The sequence below is a fragment of the Rhamphochromis longiceps genome, linkage group LG1 (assembly GCF_057381845.1).
Source record: "Rhamphochromis longiceps isolate RC_006_pf linkage group LG1, R_longiceps_female_GT1.1, whole genome shotgun sequence".
NCBI classification, from domain to species: domain Eukaryota; kingdom Metazoa; phylum Chordata; class Actinopteri; order Cichliformes; family Cichlidae; genus Rhamphochromis; species Rhamphochromis longiceps.
In genome coordinates, this window is record NC_140557.1 from 40,065,498 (window position 1) to 40,089,666 (window position 24,169).

Below are 24,169 nucleotides of genomic sequence, written 5' to 3' on the forward strand. Positions count from 1 at the left end.
CAGCATTTATACTGCATCCATCTAACTACTTGGTGTCTTAGCACAAAGTCTAAAACATTATTTAGCTTGGCTGAGGGCTTCTAAACTCTCATTTGTTTGATATGCATGAAGAGCTTTCACCTACATAGATTCCACTTTTAGAAGTATTACATAAGATGCTTGCTTGACCTCCAGCGTCCAGTGGCCTGGTTAGGTTTAGGTTTAAATGAAGCTTTTGCCTGTATGAGATACCAAAAAGGGAATTTTATAAGATAAGAATTGTGGGGGAGTTGATTTAAAGGTCTTAGTTTCTGAATTGTTGCTTATTTAGCACATAGCTAACTTACCACTTCCTTTTCTGGTAGATGTTGCAAGGTTAGTTGGGATGAACGCATATTTGTGTGCGTGCTTAGAAGTTAATACCAGCCTCAGCAGCTAGGAGGCCACACACACCTCAGGGGCACACACAGATAGCCCAGTGGCTCCTAAATGTGCTAGATTATTAGACGATAGCATCTCTTCATCAACACGTCTGTTGTAGAAAGAGAGAGAGGTCTGAGATATTAGTCCTGGAAAGTGATAATGACTCAGTGAATCCCCCTTCAGATGTTCAGGCTGTTGGGAAGTGCTGAGCACGAAGCTACAGTACAGCTAACAGGCCACAGTGCCTCCTTAGCACCACCGTGTTAATCATCTCCAAATCAGGAGATGCTTATTGAAATGGCTGCGGGCCTGTTCTGTTCGGCTTTCCCTGCACCACCATAATTGCGAGGAGAGTTGGCGATGGCAGCTGTAGGCTCTCATCTCACAGTGTGTGGAGTAAAGAATCCATGGGGGAAATCAAGGCCAACTTCGATTGCTGCTTTAGTGAGACAGTGCAGTGGACTATCATGTACTGACGGTCAGAGGAAGAGCGGCTTAGAGTGGAGGTCATGGCTATCGGGTTTGGTTCAGTGTTTGTGCACAGCTGATCTTCTTGGTGGACTGTATGTTCTCTCCATCATGCTCAAGATATGGATTGCTTAGATTAGTGATTATTTTCTTTGTTCCCTGATTGCAAAGACTTGGAGAACAATTTCATTAAAACAAAACAGACAGTGTGACAGGGTTAGTGGTGACGTTGGACTCAGGGTTAACACTGAGCGGGACTAAATGAGTAAAATACAGTTTATGTGGTCCTCTGCATGAAAGGTCATTTCTAAGTGCTTTATGACGAGTAAATAGTAATCAGCTCACTCTCTCGTGACTTTCTCTTCATGCAGCGGTAATTCAGCTTCACCTACTGATGACTGTAGTCTTTGCTCTGCTCTGCAGCCTCAGTCAGTTCCACATGCTGCCACGTGATCTATTTCTCCACTTTCTGCAGGTTTGGCTGCTTTGCAGGTCACAGAGACACCAGAATCAGAACTTCCATCAGCAGCTGCTTCCAAGGCAGTGGTGCTGTCTGTTGCTCTAACGAAGCAATGAAAAAGACCTGAGAAAGGAAGTGCTGCAACTTACTGTTTAGCAGTCACTAAAACACAAAGATGAGAGTAGTGGAGTTGTGTACCAGTAAATCGGATGCAGATCAGTTGCAGTTTAGGTTATAAAACCTAAACTTAATATTTGAAATGTATGAACTTGGACGATCTGTGTAATTTGCCAAAGAAAATTATGTATAAAAAATAAAAGCACCTCTCTGATTTTGTGTAGTTTCCCCGACTCCTACCAAACCAACAGTGAAGCATGCAGACTGGACTGTTGGGGTCTGAGGACTTTATGTGGTAACATTCTAATGAATGGCAGGACCCAGGGTTGGGTGTACCACCGAACATTGCAATGAATGAATGTTGGAGCTGCTCAGTGCTTCCATCAGGTCTAATAAGACTGACAGAGAAAACCATAGCTGGTACGCTCCTAGTTACTAGCACAGCATACTGAAGGTTTATAATCTTTTATCTTTCACACTTCATTTTTTGCTTTATCTCATTGACTGCGTTGCATTTTTAGAAACAGTTTTTACCGTCAAAACATCTTCCAAAGCTTTATTCTATGTTTTCTTAAGATGAATAGCCATTTTACAGGACCTGGTTGAACTTATACAGTAGTATATGGTATCATAGGAGAAAATACAAGAAGCCCAAGCCAACCACCCCCAGATCTCATTACCGAGAACCAGCCTATTCATTTATGTGCTCTCTAACGGATGTTTGTTTTGGGTCTATATCTTTTGACTTATCTGAGCTACCCAACTAAGCCCTGATGTATTTAATAGAGGACATCCTGGGCTTTCCACTGATATCTCATGTGTTTGGATGGGCTGTTTTAGCTCCAAAGAGGAAGGAAATCACACAAAAAAGTTCAGTGCAAAGGTTCTTTTCTACAGCCGTGCTGAACAGAGACGTTGCATATATGTTAGTACAAATGAAGCTTTCTTATGGTCAAGAGAACCACTAAAACAAAGTGTGACCAGCCAAGTGCAAGATCAGCACAGAATAAAATGCAACAATGGCAAGAAGCGTAATTGCCCCTTTTCTTCCCCAAATTGTACAGCATGCGCTCAGCTGGAGAGGATTAATAAGAATCAGAATGTCAGCAGACCTATGGATGCAATTCAGACTTAATAGCCCTATTTAATGTTCACATACACACTGTGATTGCACAGCACGATGCTTTAGAATACATTGCCTGTCCATCACAGATGCAAATGCAGGATTATGTTTTGATTGTACAGTTTAATATAGAAATTCAGAGCCAAACGGCAAAGATGAGCCTGCAACCATAGGGTTTATTAGCTTTTCTCATACTTATATACTTTCTGCTACTTTTTCCTCAATCAGCCAATAAGCATTAGCAGGATACCCACATTTATCGGGATATTAACATTTACCTTACTGTAAAAACTGAAAGATTAACTGTTGTAATTATCATTCTTAATAGCCTCTTCCTCTAAATATTTGTATTCACATGAGCTTAAAACTTTTCTTTAAAATATTCATATAAAGTGAAAGTTCTATGTTTTTAATCTGGGGACTTCTGTGATTATATGGATTTGTTGTTTAAGCTTAATGCTGTCAAATTTGCGATAAAGGTAAAGTTTCTATTTGACTGCTGGTTCTTTGTGTCATTAATGAGACGTCTGAATCAATCATGGGATGATTCCTTTTATGTTTCATACATGAAAATGTAGAGATGCTACCTACATACTGTACATGATGAATGTCAGATAGACCAGAATGTAATCTAATAAATACTTAAGCACTAAGCAATACAACAAGAGGAGACCTATCTTAAGGACACTGGTAGCCCATCTAGGATTAAGAGGTTCAAAATAAATACAATAAAGTGGATCATTTATGTGAAGAAGAGTGACACAAAACCTCCAAAATCCAACACCAGAGAGGTCCAGAGGTTGAGCCCTTCCAAAGTTATTTGGCTCTCTGTGCGGTATTTCTAAATGGGCATACTGTAAGAGCTCCTTAAAGCTGCAAACATATAGAAATCGATTTCTTTTGATACAAACTATGTAGTTCAGCCTGCACCATTAACTCTGAGCTTGGGCAGTAAATCCCTTTCAGTCGAGTTTAATATAAGGAGCCACAATATCATGGTTTGGTCACTGCCGTCTGATGTGATCCCATGTGTCAACAAAAGGTTACACAATACTAGAGTTTCAAAGAATGAACCATATCCAGGGTCACGTTGGCACTTTTTTAAGAATGAGGGTGACCTCAAGGTTACTGATGTGCTGCAGATAGCTGTCCACACACAGGTGAAAAATGAACTCAGTGACAACTCCAGATCAGACAAGGTAATTCACATTCGAATGACTTATATTGCACTATCACACCAACCTCCAGGTGTTATAGGGCAGCGGTCCCCAACCCCCGGGCCTCAGACCGGTACCGGTCCGTGAGTCGTTTGGTACCGGGCCGCGAGAGTTGAGGCTCAGGTGTGAAATGTCTGGTTTTCAGGGTTTTTATCGGTTTTCAGCGTTATTTTGTTATAGTTTTTATCGTTTACTCGGTTTTCCTGGGTCTTTCACGCGTGTTATGAATAAATTTTCTTTTTTTCGGTACCGGTACTGGTTTTATTTTGTTGTATTTATCTGCGACACCTTAAAGGCCGGTCCATGAAATATTGTCGGGCATAAACCGGTCCGTGGCGCAAAAAAGGCTGGGGACCGCTGTTATAGGGGTTTAAGCATCAGCAGTGCAGCAGTGGCACTGACATGGGATAAACTGAAACATGTAAAGCTCAAACAGACTACCACTGGGAAGGAGTTTTAGGGACGTGCGTGATGCAGTACCTGTTTGAGGTAGCTCGAAGGTTTTGCTGCAGTTCCTATAAACACTTCTTTTCAAACATACATGTACCTTTCTTGTTTGTCTGTCTAATATGTTATTTTCATTCTAAAAAAATGAAGCCATCTAGTAAGCGTTTGTCTTTCTTTTTAGATTTCACATTTCTGATCCTATTTGGCTGACTTTCAACAGTATTGTCTCTCAGTCCAAAACACTCTCTTCAGCATCTGCTTGAAATGAGACTTTTCCCTCCTCGTTTCTTTGCAGTGCCTTTCCGTGAGGCTCCAGCCTACTCCAAACGCAGAAGGGGTCCATCTTCTGGCGACGGCAGTGGAAACGGCCAGTCGGCCTCTTCGTTATCAGCGCCACGGGTCCTTCTGCGCTCCAACAGCGATAACAACCTAACAGTCAGTCAGTACCAGCAGCAGCAGCACGGTTCTCCTGGCAACTGGGCCCCCCATCTGCAGCAGCACCAACACGCCCAGCACCAATCACACCGGGCGCCCCAGCAGGGTCACTCACAGCCTGGCTCCTCAGCATTACATCGCAGCCTGTCACCCCAGCTGCTCCAGCAGATGCCCAGCGGCAGCCCCAATGGAAATGTGGTGGTTCGGACCATGGGGAGAGGTGCAAGGAGCCGGTCACCCTCCCTCAGCCGGCTGGGGGAGGAGGCCAGACGGGCTGCACCTTCACAGCGCCAACCAAGGTGAGCCTCTTCAGGACACTGAAGTGATGGGCTGTTTGTATTTGAAAAACACACACTTTAATTTTCATGTTTTTTCTTTTCACCTGATCTAGGCTGACAGACATGAAGGTTGGGGGTCGAAAAATAACTCACAAAGATTTAAATTTCAGTATTTTGCTGATTAATTCTGCAACACGCCGGGACTGGGGTTTGATCTCTTTAATGACAACATACAAAAGCCATTACTGTCATTTTACACCTGCATGATGCTCCTATTGAAATAGATTGAAATCGCCATTAAACCATAATTTTTATACAGCTGTAAAATTACAGTTTACTATGGCTGTTCCATGTGATAAGATGCTGCATTGCTAAGTTATCAGTAAGGTTGGTTAACGAAAGTGGAGCACAACCTTTTTTGCGCCACAGACCGGTTTTATGTCAGACATATTCGCAGATAAATACAACAAAATAAAACGATACGACCAAAACCAAAACTGTGGTGTTTTGTAAATTTAATAATAAATACAAATTCACTGTGTAATTGTGTAACTTTATTAGCAGCGTCCTCCTGAAATGCGCCAACAACACTGAGAGTAACATCCTCCTCTCTGCCCCTTAATGCTCTCTGGTCGCTATGGTAATGTGTAAATATTTCTTTCAAAATAAGACGCACAACTACAACACGAGAAGAGACCCAGGGAAACCCAGTTAACGATAAAAAACCTGTAAACCATAAATTTCATACCCGAGCCTCAACTCTCGCGCCCTGGTACCAAACGACCCACGGACCGGTACCGGTCCATGGCCCGGGGGTTGGGGACCACTGGGTTATACAACTAAATCAAAAATCAATAGGTAACCAGAGTATTTCTCAACTCCCCTAAATTATGACCTATCCTTTCACATAGAAAGGGTAGTGAAGCCATGTACCGTGGCTGCAGCGCTGGCTAGTAGTGGGAGGCTGCTTAACCTACTAGAACCAACAGGTAACTGTTTAATTGATATTTTTGGTGTCAACAAGAAAGGACAGAAGTGTCGATTTGTATTTGGAGTATTAACGGTTTAAAAAAGCGCAACAGGGGGCTTGACTCACTTTTCAAGTAAGCATCATGTGGCCATTTGAGGAATTGCAGTTTTTGGTGCTTTCACATCGGCTTCATTTTACTGGACTGAAAAATATGTATCACTGGTTCCCCTGGAACCACTCTGGCTTCCTACAGCAACTATGGCAACCGTTGCTATGGTTGCCTGCAGGCACTTTGCTAATGTATGCAAGTTTGTATGTATGCAGTTGGTGCACTTCACATATCTGGCTTAGTGTGTGTGTGTGTGTGTGCGTGTGCGTGTGCGTGTGCGTGTGTGTGTGTGAGCACACCTACACACCTGCACAGAAGTTCACTGAGAAATGCCACCATGCATCTGCACATCTTTTTGTGGTGGTGTTTGCAGGAGCACATGATTCCCAGACGATTAACATGTGATGGGTAACCATCAATCCAAATTAAAACACATGCTCTGTGGTCTTTTCCCCTGCCTCCTCTTCCTCCTCCTGTTTCTTGGCAGATGGACACATTTACAAGCACTCTGCCACACCATCACTACCCACACTGTCTAGCTCAGCCCATGTCCGATGTCAGAGAGAGAAGTGGAAAGAAGAGATGCACTTCACGTTATAGAAAAGATGTGAAGACAAAGCTGTAGTGTAACGATGGGATGAGATGAAGAACAGAGTAATGAGGAGGAGGCAGAGGTTGCTGAAGGAGAGAGAAAGGAAGTTCAAACTATGGCATGTAGAGTGAGGGCAGAGGGGATTGAGTCAAGGCAAGAAAAGTGATGGGGGAGATGAAAGAAGGGGAAGAGCAGTGGAGGAGGACAGTTGTCTTTGCTTCCGCAGTAACATGAACATCACCATCACATCTTTTGACATACTTTCAATAAGACGCTCATGCGGCTTGTAGAGGAAAAGCAGGGTAGCTGCTGTTCTCAACATTTTCATGTGTTTAACTTTACTAAACTCACGTTTGCTTTGCTGATAGCCGATGAACATGAACAGATAATATAATGCTGTCAAGCAATCAAGCAGAAGTTCTCAGCTGTTTCATTTAACGTGGTTGATTTTCATTTGATTTTGATTGTGATTGCTTTCGAAAGGCTTACATGAATATATGATGAGGAAGTTTTAAGTATGTGCACTTTTACTGAGAGGAGAGGTTCCTTTTCTCCAATTCTAGATTTGGTGGATTTCATTAGAGTTCTTAGAAATGCTCTCTCTTTATTGTCTACCAGATTTGCCACACATTTGTTTTTAGAATTTTGTCGAAACGCAGTGTTTTAATAGGTCTAATAATTAAAAATATCCAACTCATTTTCTTTTAGCAGGTGTGGCCAGGTGTGTGCATAGGTGGATAAATCTGGCAGAAACTGCTCTTTATATAGGTCAACCTTTTCCGGCCTGCCCTACTTATATGCCAAAATCATGTAACACAACATTTTTTATCAATTATTAGCTATTAAAAAAACAGGGACACGTGACATTTTTGCAGAAAAAAGTATCTGATATACTTCTCTGTCTCTTTTTCATGTTTAATCAGTTAGACTAAATTTAAACACTGACTTTCAAAGTTGGTAAATCAAAATATAATTTTACTGAATTGGTATTTTTTTAGTGAGATTTTAAAAGATGATAACAGGAAAGAACTTAAAATTTATTGTATTATTCACCTAATTTAATCACACTGGTCTCATTTGTGCTCTGAGTCATTAGGCTGCTTCAGAGTCACCTAAACACCAAAATTAAAAAGTAATTTTCATGATTAATAAATAATATTAGTAATATTTTATATTAGTTATTATAGATATTTTAAAAATCTGTTTGTATATAGTTTTGTGCCATAAAAAATATGAAATAGAGCACACAGTACATGAATTTCATGTACTTTAGTTTTTGTAAAATAACTTCATGCTTCAGTATGAAATAAGTGAAAAGTTCACATTTATAATGTAATGATGATTGTGTAAAACACTGCGTATCGCATCCAGAAGAAGAAATAAATGGGTATTTAAAGCATATACTCAGGCCTCAGTTGCATTTGAAGCCTTGTGAAGTGCAGCCTAAAAAAACAATAAAATAAATACATATTTAACAAGTACATTTGATTTATTTATTTATTTATTTATTTATTGAATTGCAAATGACTTTGGAGTACACAAAATGTACAAAATATACTGTGTTAGAGAGGGTTAACTAAGAGGAAATATAGGACCTTACGTGTGACTAATAAATACCCTATAATGTAGTATATGTACATGTAGTATGTGATCCTAATCATAAGATGCATACATATACACTGCAAGAGTTCTGATATAATAATTAAAGATTCTGATAAAAGACGAGATCAATTAAAAATCAGGTATTTGTTTGTTTTTAACTTAATATAAGACTATATAAAAGTCATTGTGGTTTGAGCTGGTGCAGGAAGGCAAGTGGGTTCGAACCAAAAGAAAAGGATAAGCTGGGTAATAATTACAATATAAAAATGACTAATAATGTTGGTCTGTGACCCAATCCGTATTTTTTCCATCAGGGTTAGTAATGAGGGACATTCATAGCCTGGGCTCAGTAGAATTCCTCATGGCCCAGTTCTAGAAACCAAGCAGCCCATGACCTTTTATTGTATTTCCCCTTGGTCACATTTATATGACTGAAAGTCGATATTCAGTACAAATTAACAATAACACATTTAAAAACACTTATGTAGCTCTCTGCAGTACAGTCCATGACTTTGGTGTGGTTATTTTCCTAATTTAGTTATTGTGTTTTTTATAATGAGCACTTTCTGTTCGAGGGATGGATAACCAATGTTTCTCGAACTGTGTTTCCGTAGTATCGTTAGGAGTCTTGGTTGTGTTATACAGCACTGTAGTCTCCCTTTGTAAGATTTGTAAAAAGTTGAAATCAGATCAGATTTACACACGCCAAAATTGCCAATTCTTTAAAAAATGAAATATAATTTGTGTTAACTTTATTTTAAAATAGTTCAAAGGTACTTATTACAGCTGTTTGGGCACAAAAAATTAGCTATGAATTTGGAAAAAAAAATGTACTGCAAATGTCGGGAATTTACAACAAATTTTATTTCTGTTCTCAAGTCTTCTGTTCTCGTCATCAGATCTCATGAAAAGGCTTCAACAGTAATCGCTGCGTTCTACATTAGAGCTCCATTATTTATGTAAAAAAACGTATAAAAGCACATTAGTGAGGCGCACTGTTACACTAGCTGTTGTTCGTCTATTACTGTGAACTCTTATAGTCAAGTTTAGCTCATCTCAGTCCCACATATTAAATGTCTCTATGCATGCTCAATCATCCAGGTAAGGAAATCCCAAAAAGTTGATTCTGTTCATCTGGATGTAGAGCTAACTCGTTATGTCCAGATGAACAGAATCAACACCGTGTTTATTTCTAAAGTGCTTTACAAACCTGATCATTGCGGCGTTTCCATTTGAGTGCAGCTAGCCAAACAGCAAACAGTCAAATACTCCTAAAGAGACACAGAGTTGGTTTCTTCACATCAAACTCAATGTTGCAGCCAGCGACAGCCCAAAAAGCCCAAAAATGTCCGTTTTTGGGAGCAGGGCTCAATGGTGTGGATTAATCTGTTGGTTCCAAACTACAACACAATTTGTGTCGTGTGTAGAAACAGCATGTGACTAATATCCAAAGACAGCAAAGCTAGAAAAAAAAGAGAAACTCAAGGATGCATTGTTGTTTTTGACCTTTCCACAGCAGGTATAAACATGCTGTGTGTAACAGTATAATCTTTGCCTGAAAGTATCGTGTTGCACATGTGTACATACAGTACATACAGTGTGTGTATATATATAGAGGACATTCAGGTTAGGACTCTCACTGAGACCTATTTATGTGTGCTCAGCTCCTGAGGCACCTCGTTGGATAATTGCCCTCATTTTTAGAACCAATTCACTATCAAATGTCAGTTTTGTTTTAACAATTTTAACATCACTTATAGGCAGTGATTGAAGCTCATGGCACATTGGAAATGACCTTGCAATAAGCCAGCTGAAATGATAATATCATGTTGTTGCTCACAGTCCATGTCCAATAAGTGTGAACTTTAGCTCTCAGCTCATTCCCACCCAGCTGCCCTTTAAAGCTCCCAATTCCAGCACTTTCTGTTTGCCTCTGCTCGCACGCGTTCTTCCTCACCCACCACCCCACCCCCCAATCCAACCTCAGCCCACACACATGACAACGTCTGTGTAGCATCCCTCTGCTCCCACTTGACATGTCCTTTGTCAGAATGCAACACACATGCACAAGTGAGACCAAACTCCCACACTCACACACACAAGCTATCACACAGTGACAGCTGTCAGTTAGCCCTGGGGTATCATGGCAACAGCTAGATGTGGTGGGAAATGAGATTCGTCCAATAGAAGGACAGGCCAGTGCTGTCTAAACAGTGTGGCCACGGGGCTCCGACATACATTATCACAAGACCTGAAATCTACCATGTATACCGTGTCGTGCTGATTAACAGATCTGCGGATGGTTAAAGGCTGGCAGTGATTCCAATTATGGTGGTGAAATATGTGACAGCTGCTGAAAACGCTCAGCAAAATGAAACCATAAACAGAAAATGAACTCTCAGGGCAAAATGAGCCAAGATGGAGAACAGAGGTGTGCACAGCTGCAAAAATGTTATTAGTAGTTTTCTATCTGGTTAAGAAGCTTTTCAGCTTAAGCAAACATAGAGAACTTCATCTTATTAAGAAATCACATTGCTGTGAAAAACTCCTAGGCTAACACTGCAAAGTAAATCACATTATACCTCAGCAAAGATTTGCTCTGTGAGTGTGATGCAATTATGAAGTTCCCTTAATTTGATTTGAATTGAATTACTTCAGATGTAAAGGAAAAGTTTCCATATATAAACAACCCTCAAGCCAACAGAACACAAATAAACAAAACCAAAAAATGAGAAAAATAAAATACACGCGAAATGTTACGTAAGAGAAACTACACTCACCAGACATTTTATTAGCTACTCTGGTTTGGGCCCCTTTTGGTCTTCAAAGCTGCTTTAATACATTATAGCATAGATTCAACAGAGTGCTGGAGATGTTTGTCAGAGGTTTTAGTCCATTTTGAAATGATAAAGTCACGTAGCTGCTTCAGATTTGATGCAAACTTCCTGTTCCATCACACTGCAACAGATCTGATGACTGTGGAATACTTTACAGCAGAGATGTCCAGCTCCAGGCCTCGAGGGCCGGTGTCCTGCAGGTTTTAGATGTGTCCCTGATCCAACACAGCTGATTCAAATGGCTAAATGACCTCCTCAACATGTCTTGAAGTTCTCCAGAGGCCTGGTAATGAAGTGATGTGATCCAGGTGTGTTGACCCAGGGTGAGATCTAAAACCTGCAGGACACCGGCCCTCGAGGCCTGGAGTTGGATACCCCTGCTTTATAGTATCAGTATAGTAATTGGTACAGGGCAGGGTGGGCCCATGCTTTCCTGTTGTTTATGCCAAAATTTGACCTTATGATCTAAATGCCACAGCAGAAGTCAAGGCTCATAATACTACGTAACATTTTTCCAGAGGGGAACCCAGCGAGATCTTCTGCTGCTCCAGCCCATGCGTCATAGTTTGATGTGTTGTGCATTCAGAGATGCTCTTCTACCTTTCCATTTGTTTGAAGGAGTCTGCCCATTCTTCTTGATGATCCGCTTTCTATTAGATCATCAATTTCTATCTGAAACCAACAACCGTGTCACATTCCGAGTCACCTAAATCATTCTTCTGCCTTGTGATGCTCAGTTTGAACTTCAGTGGGTCTTGACCGTGTGTACGTGCCTAACTGTAATAAGATGCCACCTTGTGATTTGTTGGTTTTGATTTGTATTAACAAGTAACTGAATAGGTATACCTAGCAAAGCGAGAGATGAGTGCATATGTAAAGATAAAAGATAAAACATTAAAAAATAAAACATTATAGCATTTTACTCAAACTGCCTTCTCATTTAATCTACATAAAAAACAGATATACTAGCTTAATTGTGACATTTAGCATTAAGTGGTTGCAGTTTATGCCTGTCCTGTCCGGCACTGCAGCAATCAGAATTTTTGTCTGAAGGCCAAGAACGATTCCTAACAGATGTATTTTGACAATTGGATCATTACAGCTTTTGCCATACTGGTCCACTTGATCGCTATAGTTTGTTCGATCTTTATTGTTTATTTATTTATTTATTTTACTTTTAAGTTATTAGATTCGAAGCAGACAGGACCGGGGGATAGGAAAGAGAAAGATGAAGAAAAGAGAAGTTAGAAAGAGGCTCAACAAAAGAAGAGGGAAAGAAAAACAGAGGGGAAGAGAGACAGAGAGAAAGAAAGAAGAAAATAAGCAAAAAGAGAACAACACAGGAGGGAAACCACAGCAAAAACCAACATAAGAGCCAGCCAAGGAAGATAGTGTGTGTTTGTGAACACCCTGTGTGCGTGAGCACGCTTGTATTCACAAGGTTTCTCCATGTAACTATCTAATAATAGGCATGGGGAGCCATAACCCCATCCCCCAGGACATGAAGTAGGCATGGAAAAGATCCAGGCCCCAGACATCTAGAAGCCCTTTAGAGCACGAAAGCCCAAGAAGGCCTCTGGAAGGGGCAAATGCCCCATCCACCTAGAAAAGAGCTGAGGACAGCCCTAGATGGGGGGGGTGTCACCCAGCAGCCACGATGCAGAAGCCACAGGGAGCTGCGGCAACGTGCCCACAGGCTCCACCGGCAGCTGGCTACACCAGAGCTGGCTGAGCCCCGGGCCCAGAGACCCGAGATCCAAGGGTCCTCCACACCCCAGAAGGAGCCTGACCAAGCCATGGGAACGGGCCCTGCCAAGAAGCTGCCAGGAGTGAGCCAGTACACACCCGAGCACCCAGACACCGAGAACCACCAAGGCACCGGCGAGTGAGGGCATCTGCCACCGACAGGGAGTGTGGTGGGGGGGAGATAGGCCCCCACCACTGAGGGGGCCTATGATGTTCCCAAAGAGGTGAAGTCTAAGACCCGACCTGACACATAAAGATAGACGAAGAGGCACACATAGACACAAACATGCATTCCCACCCTCATCTACACATATACAGATACTCAACTCGCCCAACATGGAGACAAACAGAAATGAACACTGTACACACACTTACACTCCCCAGATATTCTCTATACTCCCAGGTCCAGTACCCCCTCCCTGCAGCCAGCTCCTCCACTGACCCCGGTAGACACTCCCATTCCCCGTAATCCACCAAGGCCAGGTCCATCCAGACTGGAGCCCCTAGCAGCAGCAGCACCAAGCCCCAGAGAGCCCGGGCGGCCTACCCAAAGAAAAACTACACCAACCCCAACATTCAATCAATCCCCAGACTACATAAGACAACAGTTACCCCAGTTCAGTTCATCCTCCACCTCTGCTAGAGGTCCCAAGGTCAAAATGGGAGACGCCCCCTAGGCTGGTGGAGAATGACTGATCACCATCAAAATGGTGGTGGGTAACCAACCGGACATAGTGGTGGTAGACAAGTGGAAAAAGATGTCCGTAATGATCGATGTAGTGATACCGAATGACAGCAACATCAGGAAGAAGGAACATGAGAAGCTAGAGAAGTACTAAGGGCTCAGAGAAGAGCTCGAGAAGATGTGGAGGGTGACTGTGCTCCCAATGGTAATTGGAGCACTAGGTCCAGTGTCTCCCAAGCAGACGAGTGGCTCCAGCAGATCCCAGGAACAACATCCGAGATCTCTGTTTAGAGAAGCGCAGTCCTGGGAACAGCTAAGATACTGCGCAGGACCCCGAGCTTGAAGGATAGACCGCCCGCAGGGGCGAGCGGGGAATTTTTTTCTCTGTCAGTTTTGTTTATTTGAAATCTCTAGCCTATTGTGTTGTTTGACATGAGTTTATTGACAGACAATTAACTTGGCTCCTGCTAACTGTTAATCAAAGCTCTGTTCAACGCTCACAGGCAGTTTTTATGTTGTCTTTCATTTTAATGGCAACTGACAGGGTGCAGTGTGCTTAAGTGTTGTTTGAGCTTGTCCTGGTCCTCCTGATAGTTGAAGCCCAGTGCATTCAGCAAAGCAGGCTTAGAGGCATAAGTGTGCACACAGTTCAGTCTCCTACTTCTGTGATATGTCGATGCTGGTATTGAATGACGCAGAAAAATCAGTCCATATTTATATATATTAATCCTCCCTACAGTAAAAGTGTACGTTTATAGCGCTTTTAAAGGCACTCAGTGGAATGATGAACATTTGTGCTGTGTGTTTTGTTCTGCTGCCCCCAGTAGGCAATAAAATGATATAAAAACGTAATGTAAGTGGGGGCATCAACCATCGGAGGTCCAAGTGATCATCAGTGATAACCCTAACTCAAGTGACCGAGATTCTTACGTCACATTAATGGAGAGGACTGTCCGTCTGGAAGGGCCTACTGCTGCATGTTTTCTTTTCACTCTTTACCCACCCTCTTGCCCTCTCCCTTTTCTCCTCTCTCCCATGGTCTCAGGTGATCATCCAATAATAGCACAAATTATGCACAGCTGGTATTAATCAACACTGTCTAATTAGCACCTCAAAGCCACGTGGGTAATTGCCAAAAAAAGAAAGAAAGGGAAAACATGGCTGACAGTTTTCCCTTCTCAGTGGGCCTGCTGATTTTGGAGACCAGGATTTAATTCTGAATTGACTTAGTAGTAAATGCCTCCTTCACATCACCAACAAGTACAGATTTAGCATTTTGTGTAGTGCATAAGAATTTGGAACATGAGTGTGAGACTTTTTGAATTCTCACAATAAAAGCATCTGCTTTGATGACACAGCATTTAATAGAACAGTAGCTATAAAGTATGGTTTTCCAAACTGACGTTAGAGAGCAAACACACACTCTCACATTGTCTCTCTCAGCACCATGGACAGCAATTCAGTCAGAGACACGTAAACTGTTCTTCAGTCAGGCTACCACAAGCTAAAAAGAGCAGAATCTTTGTTAAAGTAACATAAAGACTGAAAACTATAATCTCCATGCAGTATGCAAAGTCTGAGTGGACGTTCCAACAAAAACACAAAGACAACACTCCTCACCCATCAGCACATCTTTCGTTATTGGCAGCATGAGTCAATAAGACACTTGGGGAAAAACAGATAGTTGGCGTGCCCAGGTTTGCACTCATTTATGACAGCGTCGGGTAGTTTAAGTAATAGATTTCACACTTAATCAATATAATGATTGAAAAAAAAATCCATTACTAAGGAAAAAGTACACTGGATGAATAAAGTTAGACTTTGGTTCTCAGATAAAACTGTGAGATTAACATATAATGAAAACTCTTATAATCTGTTCAATTATAAATAGATGCAGTTTGATACTGTAGTTCTGTTTATTAATAACTCGAGAAGCGCAAATTCATTGCAGTTACGTAACACAGACAACAGCAAAAACGCCTTCGGTTGCTGTCTTTTTATAAATATATTATTCATTATTTCTAAGAAGTAAATATTTTAATGAGACTTGAGTTGTTTTAGCTGGATACTCATGAATATGTCATGCACTTTACCTGGTTAGGGTGACTGTTTCTACAATACATGAAGGTTTTTGTAACTAGACTTGTAGTCAAGACCGCCTAAACCAAGACCAAAACAAGACCAAGACCAGAGGGTATCGAGACCGAGACAAAAAAGTCTTTAAACTGCAGCCAGACGCTGCTTCGTTTACGGGTATCAGGCATATTTATGTGTTTTTGCTGTCGCACAGCCCTCCTCACCGCTGTCTACTGTCTCACTCACTGAGAGGACAGACGCACGCTCCACTTGACTGTCGCGTCCATCACCCTCTCTGTTTTTCACATAATGATATTAGATTGGAGCATAGCTGAGCCACTGTGTGAGAGCTGAGCAGCGAAAGGAAATTAAGTGAGGAGCGGCTCTCGCTCAATGGCAGTCGACTCTTCTGATTCACTACAAAGCACTCCGTAAGCACGGCGCTTAGAGCTGATGATTTTGCACATGACACATTATCGAACGTTACGTTGTGTGTCATGGATACTGTTGACTCCAAATCTCCCGACCACTATGTCGATCTGAGACAGCGAGACCGGGACAGCAAGACGTAAAAGTGGTCTCGAGACATCCAACTCTATTTGTAACTTATTTTGGACTCTTAGTTTCATGCAGCAGTCTGTGAAAGAGAAGACGACACTCATACACCGTGCTTAGTATGTCTGGTGCGTTTGGGTCGTCCTCTTTTATGCCTGTTAGATTTAGGGTGTGTGTTAAATACCACAGTGCTGTGAAAAAGTTCCTAGTTCTTGGCATATTTGTCACACTTTTTCACATAGAGCTAGGGACACTAAGGTACTTTCCCCCCTTAATTTAAACATTTCATTTTGTCTAATATTAAAATTTGTTTTATGATCTAAAATATTTACTAGTGAAAAATATGCAGAAAGCTAAGACATCAGGAAGGGGACAAATACTTTTTCACAGCACTGCGTTAATCATCGACAGCGAGCTCAAGTTGTTCTGTGATATTCAGTCATGATGTCAGCTGTGAACTGCTGTGTCTGAATACTACAGTATCGGCCTCTCGGTGGTATACACAGTGTTTCAGGACACTTACAGTGCACAGTTGCAGTTTGGTCCACAGCTTTCCCTCGGAAAAATGTGTGAGCACTCTCAGTAGGTATTGAATGGGGTTAGCTCTCCAAAGGCCCATGAAGGTTTGAAGAGGAGTACAGTCTACAGGACAAGGTGACCCACTTACTTGAAAAAACTATTTCCTTCTTCTCTCTCAATCTATCGCTCCGGCACTCCTAGTTTTTCTTTCACTGTGGTTTTATCCTATAGCCTCTCCTTCACTGCTACCCTCTCACATGGTGAGCAAGTGCAAGATGCTAAAATGAAAACACCTGTCATAACTGTTTTTTGCTCTTTGTACTCTAAAGTCTACTTTACATAATTTTACAGCTTCATGCACCTCAATTAGGCAAGTTAAATAGTCAATAGTAGTATCATACTTTTATTTCCCTTTTCTGCTCCGTGGATGTGGTTACAAAGGTTGCCCACTATGTGGCACTGTGTTATCATGTCAGACACATCTACCAGCACCAACCACTCTTCTCTCTGTGGTCCCATCTCCTCACATATAAATGCTGCCCTTTTTTGTGCATTCAAATTTAACAACCAGTGCAGAATAGTGATATCTCTGCAGGAGCCGATTGTTCAAATGTCACGCTGATACGCACATCAAAGATTTTTAGCTGTCTTAATTTAGCAGTTTGTTATTATTCCTCTGTACTACTGCCAAATCCTGGCTAGCTCTCTGTGTGGTCTTTAGCGAGTCTGGCCTCCTACCTGGAAGCCACTGCAGCTCCGTGGGTCAGAGCCAGCCCACATTCTGCCCCACTTACCAGTGTGGGACACACGCCAGCAGCTTTCCCAGTGTCGCCTCTGCCGTTATTGTTTTTCATGTAACCTCCGGTGATTTGTTCATACTTTTGAGCATGTATTTAAAATATTGTTTACCTCTTAACCTTTAGTGTTTCTCCTAAAGTAGCTTTTAAATGACAGTGGGCACATTTTTCCATAGTGTGCGACCGCACCATCTGTATGTTTCCCTGTTTTCTTGTGTTGCAAATAATGTAGTGATATTTGAGTTACTTGCTGACATGAGTCTTTTTACAACTGTACCATTATATCAGTTGGTAATCTCTAGACCGCCTGTGCATAATTTAAATCACGTGCATTTTCACATGTGAGTTTTTTAGTTTTTTAACTAAAGAAACAACATGTGTGATGTAATACATCACGAGGACCACAATTTCCTGCACACCTGTAGAATTAGGTATGTCTGTCCTTATACCCACTTCATATAAAACATTTTTTTCTTTCTTCCAGCCCCAGCAGTCGTGGAGAGGCAGTTGGAACCAGAAGGAAGCTGTACAGTGCAGTTCCAGGAAGACACTTCGTAGTGGTTCGTTCGTATACAGCCCAAGCTGAGGGGGAGATCAACCTCTACAAGGGCGACAGGGTCAAAGGTGAGACGGGGAATTTCTAGACTAACATAGATGGAGTTTATTTCTGAAGTTAGTATTTCAACCATCTGAACAAATACACAGCAAATACACAAGCTGCTTCTCGCTGTAGTTTGGCACATGGCCTGTGTTGCTAGCTAGTGTACATTTGGTCTGTTTTGGAGGACTAATGTTAAACAACGAAACACTCGGATATGGAGAAAGATTTAAGAAAAAGAAAAGAGGGGAGATCTGTACAGGATTGGCTGTTGGTTGGTTATTCTTGAATGAGTTGATGTTTTTAAAGGTTTCGTTGCCCTGTACCTGTGCATGTGCAATGACAATAAATTTGAATTCTATTCTATTCTATTATGTCTAAGCTGAGTGTATAGAAATGTTGTTTTAAAATAACATGGCAGGTTTCCTGTTCCACAGAGATTTCCGTTGCCTTCTTTGAGTGTGTTGTCTTTCCTTAAAAGTCACAAAAGCCAGTAAACATAAGAGCAAGCAGCAGCACAGCCTGACTGCAAAGAAAAGTCCAACATGATGCAAATTATTAAATGACTTGTTCTGAATTTGTAATTGTTTCCATCCAAGATCAGCCCGCCTGTCATATCTGACTCTAAGCTCCAGATACACATACACACTTACACCTGCTGAAGCATGTGTGAAACTGCAACGGAAGACATACGACCACTGCTGGGTCCGTCTGAAGTCAAATCACTGTATTTCTTAAATTAGTGACTGTGGCTTTTATTTACCTCAACTGTAGTATCTCTTTATTTGAAGCAGTCAGACTTTTAATGCTAATTCCTTTTGTCTGACATCCATAAGTGAGCATAATCCAAACACTGTTATACAGTTAGTAGTTAAGAGAGATGGGCGAAAAATGTTTAAGCTAATATCAAAGTTTTGCTACGACACACATTATCAGTAAATGGAGAGCAGTTCTTTTATAACAGGCCAAGTGAAATCTATGCAACAGCCTGACCAGACTGTTACTACAGGCCAGCCTTTATTTCTTTATGTGAACGTGTACATCAGGGGTAGGCAACGCCAGGCCTTGAGTGCCAGTGTCCTGCAGGTTTTAGATCTCACCCTGGGTCAACACACCTGAATCAAATGATTAGTTCGTTACCAGGCCTCTGGAGAACTTCAAGACATGTTGAGGAGCTAATTTAGCCATTTGAATCAGCTGTGTTGGATCAAGGACACATCTAAAACCTGCAGGACACCGGCCCTCGAGGTACAGTACATGTTAGTGGACATTCAGCGGAGCACATTGTTTAACGTCGGTTTGAGTCCCACTGACACGAGCAACACCAGCTACTACAATAACTTGAATTATTTGTATTTTTACATTTCTATGTTGTTTTGCAGTAGAAAATACATCTGCTCAAAATGAGTAGAAAGGGGTCATATAAGTACCGTCGATTTAAACATGGCCGAAAATAAGTAAATAAATAAGTGAAAACAAGCTTTTTCTTTAATATGGTCGTCTCAGGCTCTGGCTGTGAGCACAGAAGCTCCACCCACCTGCTTGTATCTTCTGCTGTGTAGAGCAGAGCTAAGTCTGAAGTCTTACTCAATAAGAGACCAAGAATAAAAATTATGGAGCTGGAAATTAGTATAAAATGAACCATGTGTTGTATAATTTGAATGTTTGGAAATGACTGCAAATGTTAAATATTATAAAAATTTTAACTCCTTTATATAAGAATGAGCTGCAGAGTAGAGGTTACAGCCCACCACCGATCCTAACTGAACAAATGTTGAATTCTAAAACTGAAAAAAGACAAGAAAAAAACCGATTCCTTTATTTTAAAATTGTGTCTGAGACAGCTGGAAACAGCGAATTACCATATCTGATGAAAATGACTTCATCAGATACGATGCATCTGTATTTAGACTCCACAGAGTGGCGATGCAGGGGACTAACATCATCTTCATCTGCACATGTTAAGTCAGACGCTTCATCTCTGTGGTTTGCATGAATGAGCACAAAATGCATTATTTAGTAAGCAATCACACAGGATGTGTACCAGCCCAACACATCAATGTTTTAAGCCACTACTAATGTTTGCGTGGAATACTGTGACCTTTCAAACCAGCAACGTCTCTACTTTTAAATGCAGAGAGAAAGTATTTGTCTACAATAATCAAAGATTTAGTTTTACAAAGCTTTGCTTTTATTGCAAACTCATCCTGTCGAGCCAAACTTTCTTCAAGTCAAATAACTTTATTTTAATGCACAAGATCTCTATAATATTTATACTTGATGTGCTCGTCTAGCCATTTAAAATGGTCAAGTTCTAGGTCTGAATATTTAATTGATCCAGACTGTGGCTTTACAAACGTCCTGAATTAGTTCATTCATTCAGTCATTCTCTAAATCTAACAAAAAGACCGTAGGCAGAGCTGGAGGTGGCAGGGTGAAGATTTTGACATTTTCATTGGGAGCGACCAGAATGGACAAGATTAGACATGATTACATCAGAGGGACAGCTGAGATTCAGTGGTTTAGAGACAAAGGCTGAGATGGTTTGGACATGTGCAGAAGAGGGACAGCGGAAGCATTTGGCAAAGGGTGATGAAGATGGAGCCGCCAGGCAAGAGGAAACGAGAAAGAACTGCATATTTAATTCACTTGGAAAAATGGACAGAAACCAAAAGGTGACAGAAAGGTGGAGGAGAGATGGAGACAATAAGATAAGATAATGAGATAGCAACATTTTAAAAAAAGGTCAGTCAAAACACAGACATGTCCACACACAAGTCTCTGCATGAGTCTGTATAAGCACATACCTTTGGTGCCTTTGCTTTAAATGGATTAAATGATCTGAGGGTCCTATTATCTGTACAGTAAAAAGCATGTCCCTTTTTCACTGTCCTCTAACTTTCCCAATTTTCTCTCTCCTACCACTTGGTCCAGTTCTGAGCATCGGAGAGGGGGGTTTCTGGGAGGGCAGTGCCCGTGGCCAGGTGGGCTGGTTTCCAGCCGACTGCGTGGAGGAGATCCCCGCCAAAGCCACAGAGGAGAGGAACTGTAAGTCTAATCACCTGCGGCTGCGTGTTGGTTGGAGGTGGAACCAAGATGTAGGACATGTTCTGTTTGCCATCATGCGTTTTTGTGGGGAGGGAAGGAGGTTAGTTCTAAAGAACAAAGCTGAGGCTAAATGCTGTGGTTTCCTGAGGCAGTGTAATGGCACGTGGCTCCCCCCACCCCAGGTCTTGGCTGTATGTGTCTCTGCTCCTCTATCTACTAGCATCTCTGTGTCTTACTGTCTCCTCAGGCAATGGCGTACAATGCTTAGCGCTACATTGCCCTGCTAACTCAGCTGTGATCTGATGTCCTCTGGGTGCGAGCTAATGAACATATCGTGCCATGCTCCATCCCCCGTAAATTTCCAGTGTTTCTTCGTCCCTACTTTTACTTTGTGTGTGTAGTGAATGGCCTCAGTATGTCTATGAGACCCCCCTCCAACCCCTACTCTCAATCTCCCATAGTTCTAGGAGTATGTCAGCAGCAAGAGGCAGATGGGAAGCAACTTGTCCTCCTCTTGCTGTGCTGTGGCTGTTTGCCTTCTTCTGTGTGGCTTTTTTTAAAGCTTAACCCAAGGCCATTGGCAGAGGACGCTTTTCTCACACTGTGCCACATTTAAATTGCCCCCAGCTCTGCCTGTGAAGAAAGCAGGCAGGGCGAAGAAAGCCAGTGAAAAAATGGGAGCACAGTATAGTGGCCTGCAAAGACTCACTGGGAGGTGGCCAAGGCCATTGGTCATTTTAAGGGACACTGAATGCCTGCATGAAGCCTAATAGTTGGGGCTGATTGGGGCCTTTAGAGAAGTACATTCTTTGGCCGGAGTGATTACCATTTCACAAGTCATCACAGAGGTCTCCAAAGTATATATATCCATCTTTCCAACTCTACTCAAAGGCACCAAAAGACACCAATTAGCAATCAAAAATCAAATCAAAGAGTACAAGAACTTTTTTGCTTAGAGTTGATTAGCTTAACTTAGCGCTGAGACCAGAGTCAAAGTGAAATAATCAATCTGGCAGTGCAAACTTATTATTTGGTATTTACTTGCAACTCCAAGTCAACACCAGTTTGCTTGGTACCCTCCCACCTGACTTAGCCTGACAGTTAAAACATGACCTGCACAGATACAGACGGACAGTTGGCTTTTTCAAATGTAAGGTTTTACACAATGTTTTAAACAAAGCTTCATTTCATTGAAGTTTGTTGGCATTTGTTTATGCACCACTCTCTCAAGGATACACCACAACATTTCATCGGGTTGAGGTCTGGACTGTGATCGGGCTTCTGCGACACACCGATTAGTTTCTTTTTCAGTCATTCTGTTGTAGATTTGCTGCTGTTATTTGGATCACTGTCAAGCTTTAGTTGTTGGACAGATGGGCTCATATCTGACTCCAGTACACAGACTGGTCCATTCAAGTGTCCAGTGGGTGCAAAACCAAACCAAATCATCACCCCTCCACCACTGTGCTTGAAAGCTGGAATGCTGTGTGCTGATATGTTGTGTTGGTTTTCACCTGCAGTGGTCCACTTGGCAAAGCACTTTATTGCTGTTACATATTGTTCCAGTTCCTGGGGTTTGTGCAACCCTAATGCACCGTGCTATGTTCTTTCAGCACGAAAGACTTTCCCCTGAAAACTCTTCCAAATAAGCCATACTCACTCTGTCTTAAACTTAAACATTTAACATGCTAACTGAGGCTTGTACAGTGTAACATGTAGCTGCTGAGATTTTTGCAATTTCTCTAAGCATTGCACAGCTGATTTTGGATTAATTTGCTGGGATGTGCACTATTTTAAATGTTTTCCACTTGTGAATAATCTTTCTCACTCTAGAATGATGAACTTCAAAATGTTTGGACTTCTTTGGAAATGGCCCTTCGCAGATAGACTGATGGGGAGCAACAATTACTTTCCTCTCTTTCCTCCTCAATGCTCCAAAACAGCAAACTGTCGAAAATTCTGCTTTTGTAGAGGTGATCACTTCATATACAACAGCTAATGTTAGGCTTGAGAGTCCTAAAAATTACCAACTGTCAGTCCAACAAAGTATCACCGACCTCGAAGACAGCTTCACCAATACAGGCTAACAAGAGCTAACTGCAAAACCAGCAGTGTTACCGACATCTCATTTCAGCAGGGGCGTAATTTCCAGGGTGGTTAGGGGGTTGTGCCCCCCCCAATAATCGGACCCAACCAATATAATCCCCCCAATAAAATTATGAATTATCTTGCATACATAGGCTGTTGATTTTCTTAACTTATTTCAGTTACTACCAGCAAAATAGTTGCATGTTTAATCATCTGGGAATTTACCCAGGTTTATTTATTTATTTAAACAGAGATCTTGAGATGTTTGTCCTACAGCAGCCTTGGTAGCTAGTATTATGTACTTGAACTGGGACGGGTAAGAAAGCAGAACTCGACCACAATCTACTGACATCGAAATCTTTTCTGTAGCTGTAATGATGATTTGAGTAAATAAACCTTTCGTTTTCTTTATACTTAAGTTACATTTTACTCAAAAAGATTGCTTCATGTTTACGAGGGCAAAGAACTTCTTTTTTTTGAATGAAAAAAACGTATAACAACAAAATGACATATACAATATATCTAGGGGAGAAAGAAAAGGTAGACAGTATTTTCCCCAAAAATTTTTTTTATTTATCATTTTCCAAAGTTTTACTTGTAGAGTAACGATGACTGTAGCCCCAGCTCTCTCAGCGGTACTGTAGAAAACTCCAATGACACCAAACTCAAACTGAGCTTTCAGGTGTTTTTGTTCACATCATATCCAGAATTTGTCATAGTTATGAGTTGAACTTTGTGCCATTAGAAACTGAATTGGAATAAGTGAAGTTCTACCCATACATGATGTTCTTTCTCATTCCCCAACATGTTTTCTGAAATACTTAAGTTAGACTTTCTAGGTTTAAGAAAGTTAAAGGGAATTTTGAACCAAATTGTAAAACAACACATCGAGCGATTAAGTCAGATTAACTGAAGAATGCTGGTTAATTTAACTGTTTTCTTTTAACACATTATTGTCCAAGAGTGACATCTGCTGCCATTTTGTCATTTTTTTGTCTTG

At 41.4% G+C, this 24,169-nt stretch overlaps 1 protein-coding gene across 1 annotated transcript in view; it reads left to right on the forward strand.

Moving 5' to 3' along the window:
- shank2b (SH3 and multiple ankyrin repeat domains 2b) overlaps positions 1-24,169 on the forward strand; it is a 220,153-nt gene that overhangs the window by 94,271 nt on the left and 101,713 nt on the right. The window contains exons 10-12 of the mRNA XM_085408855.1: positions 4,530-4,968; positions 17,920-18,059; positions 20,968-21,081. Of these exons, the coding sequence (XP_085264981.1) occupies positions 4,530-4,968; positions 17,920-18,059; positions 20,968-21,081 (693 nt within the window). The remainder of the gene's footprint in view (positions 1-4,529; positions 4,969-17,919; positions 18,060-20,967; positions 21,082-24,169) is intronic.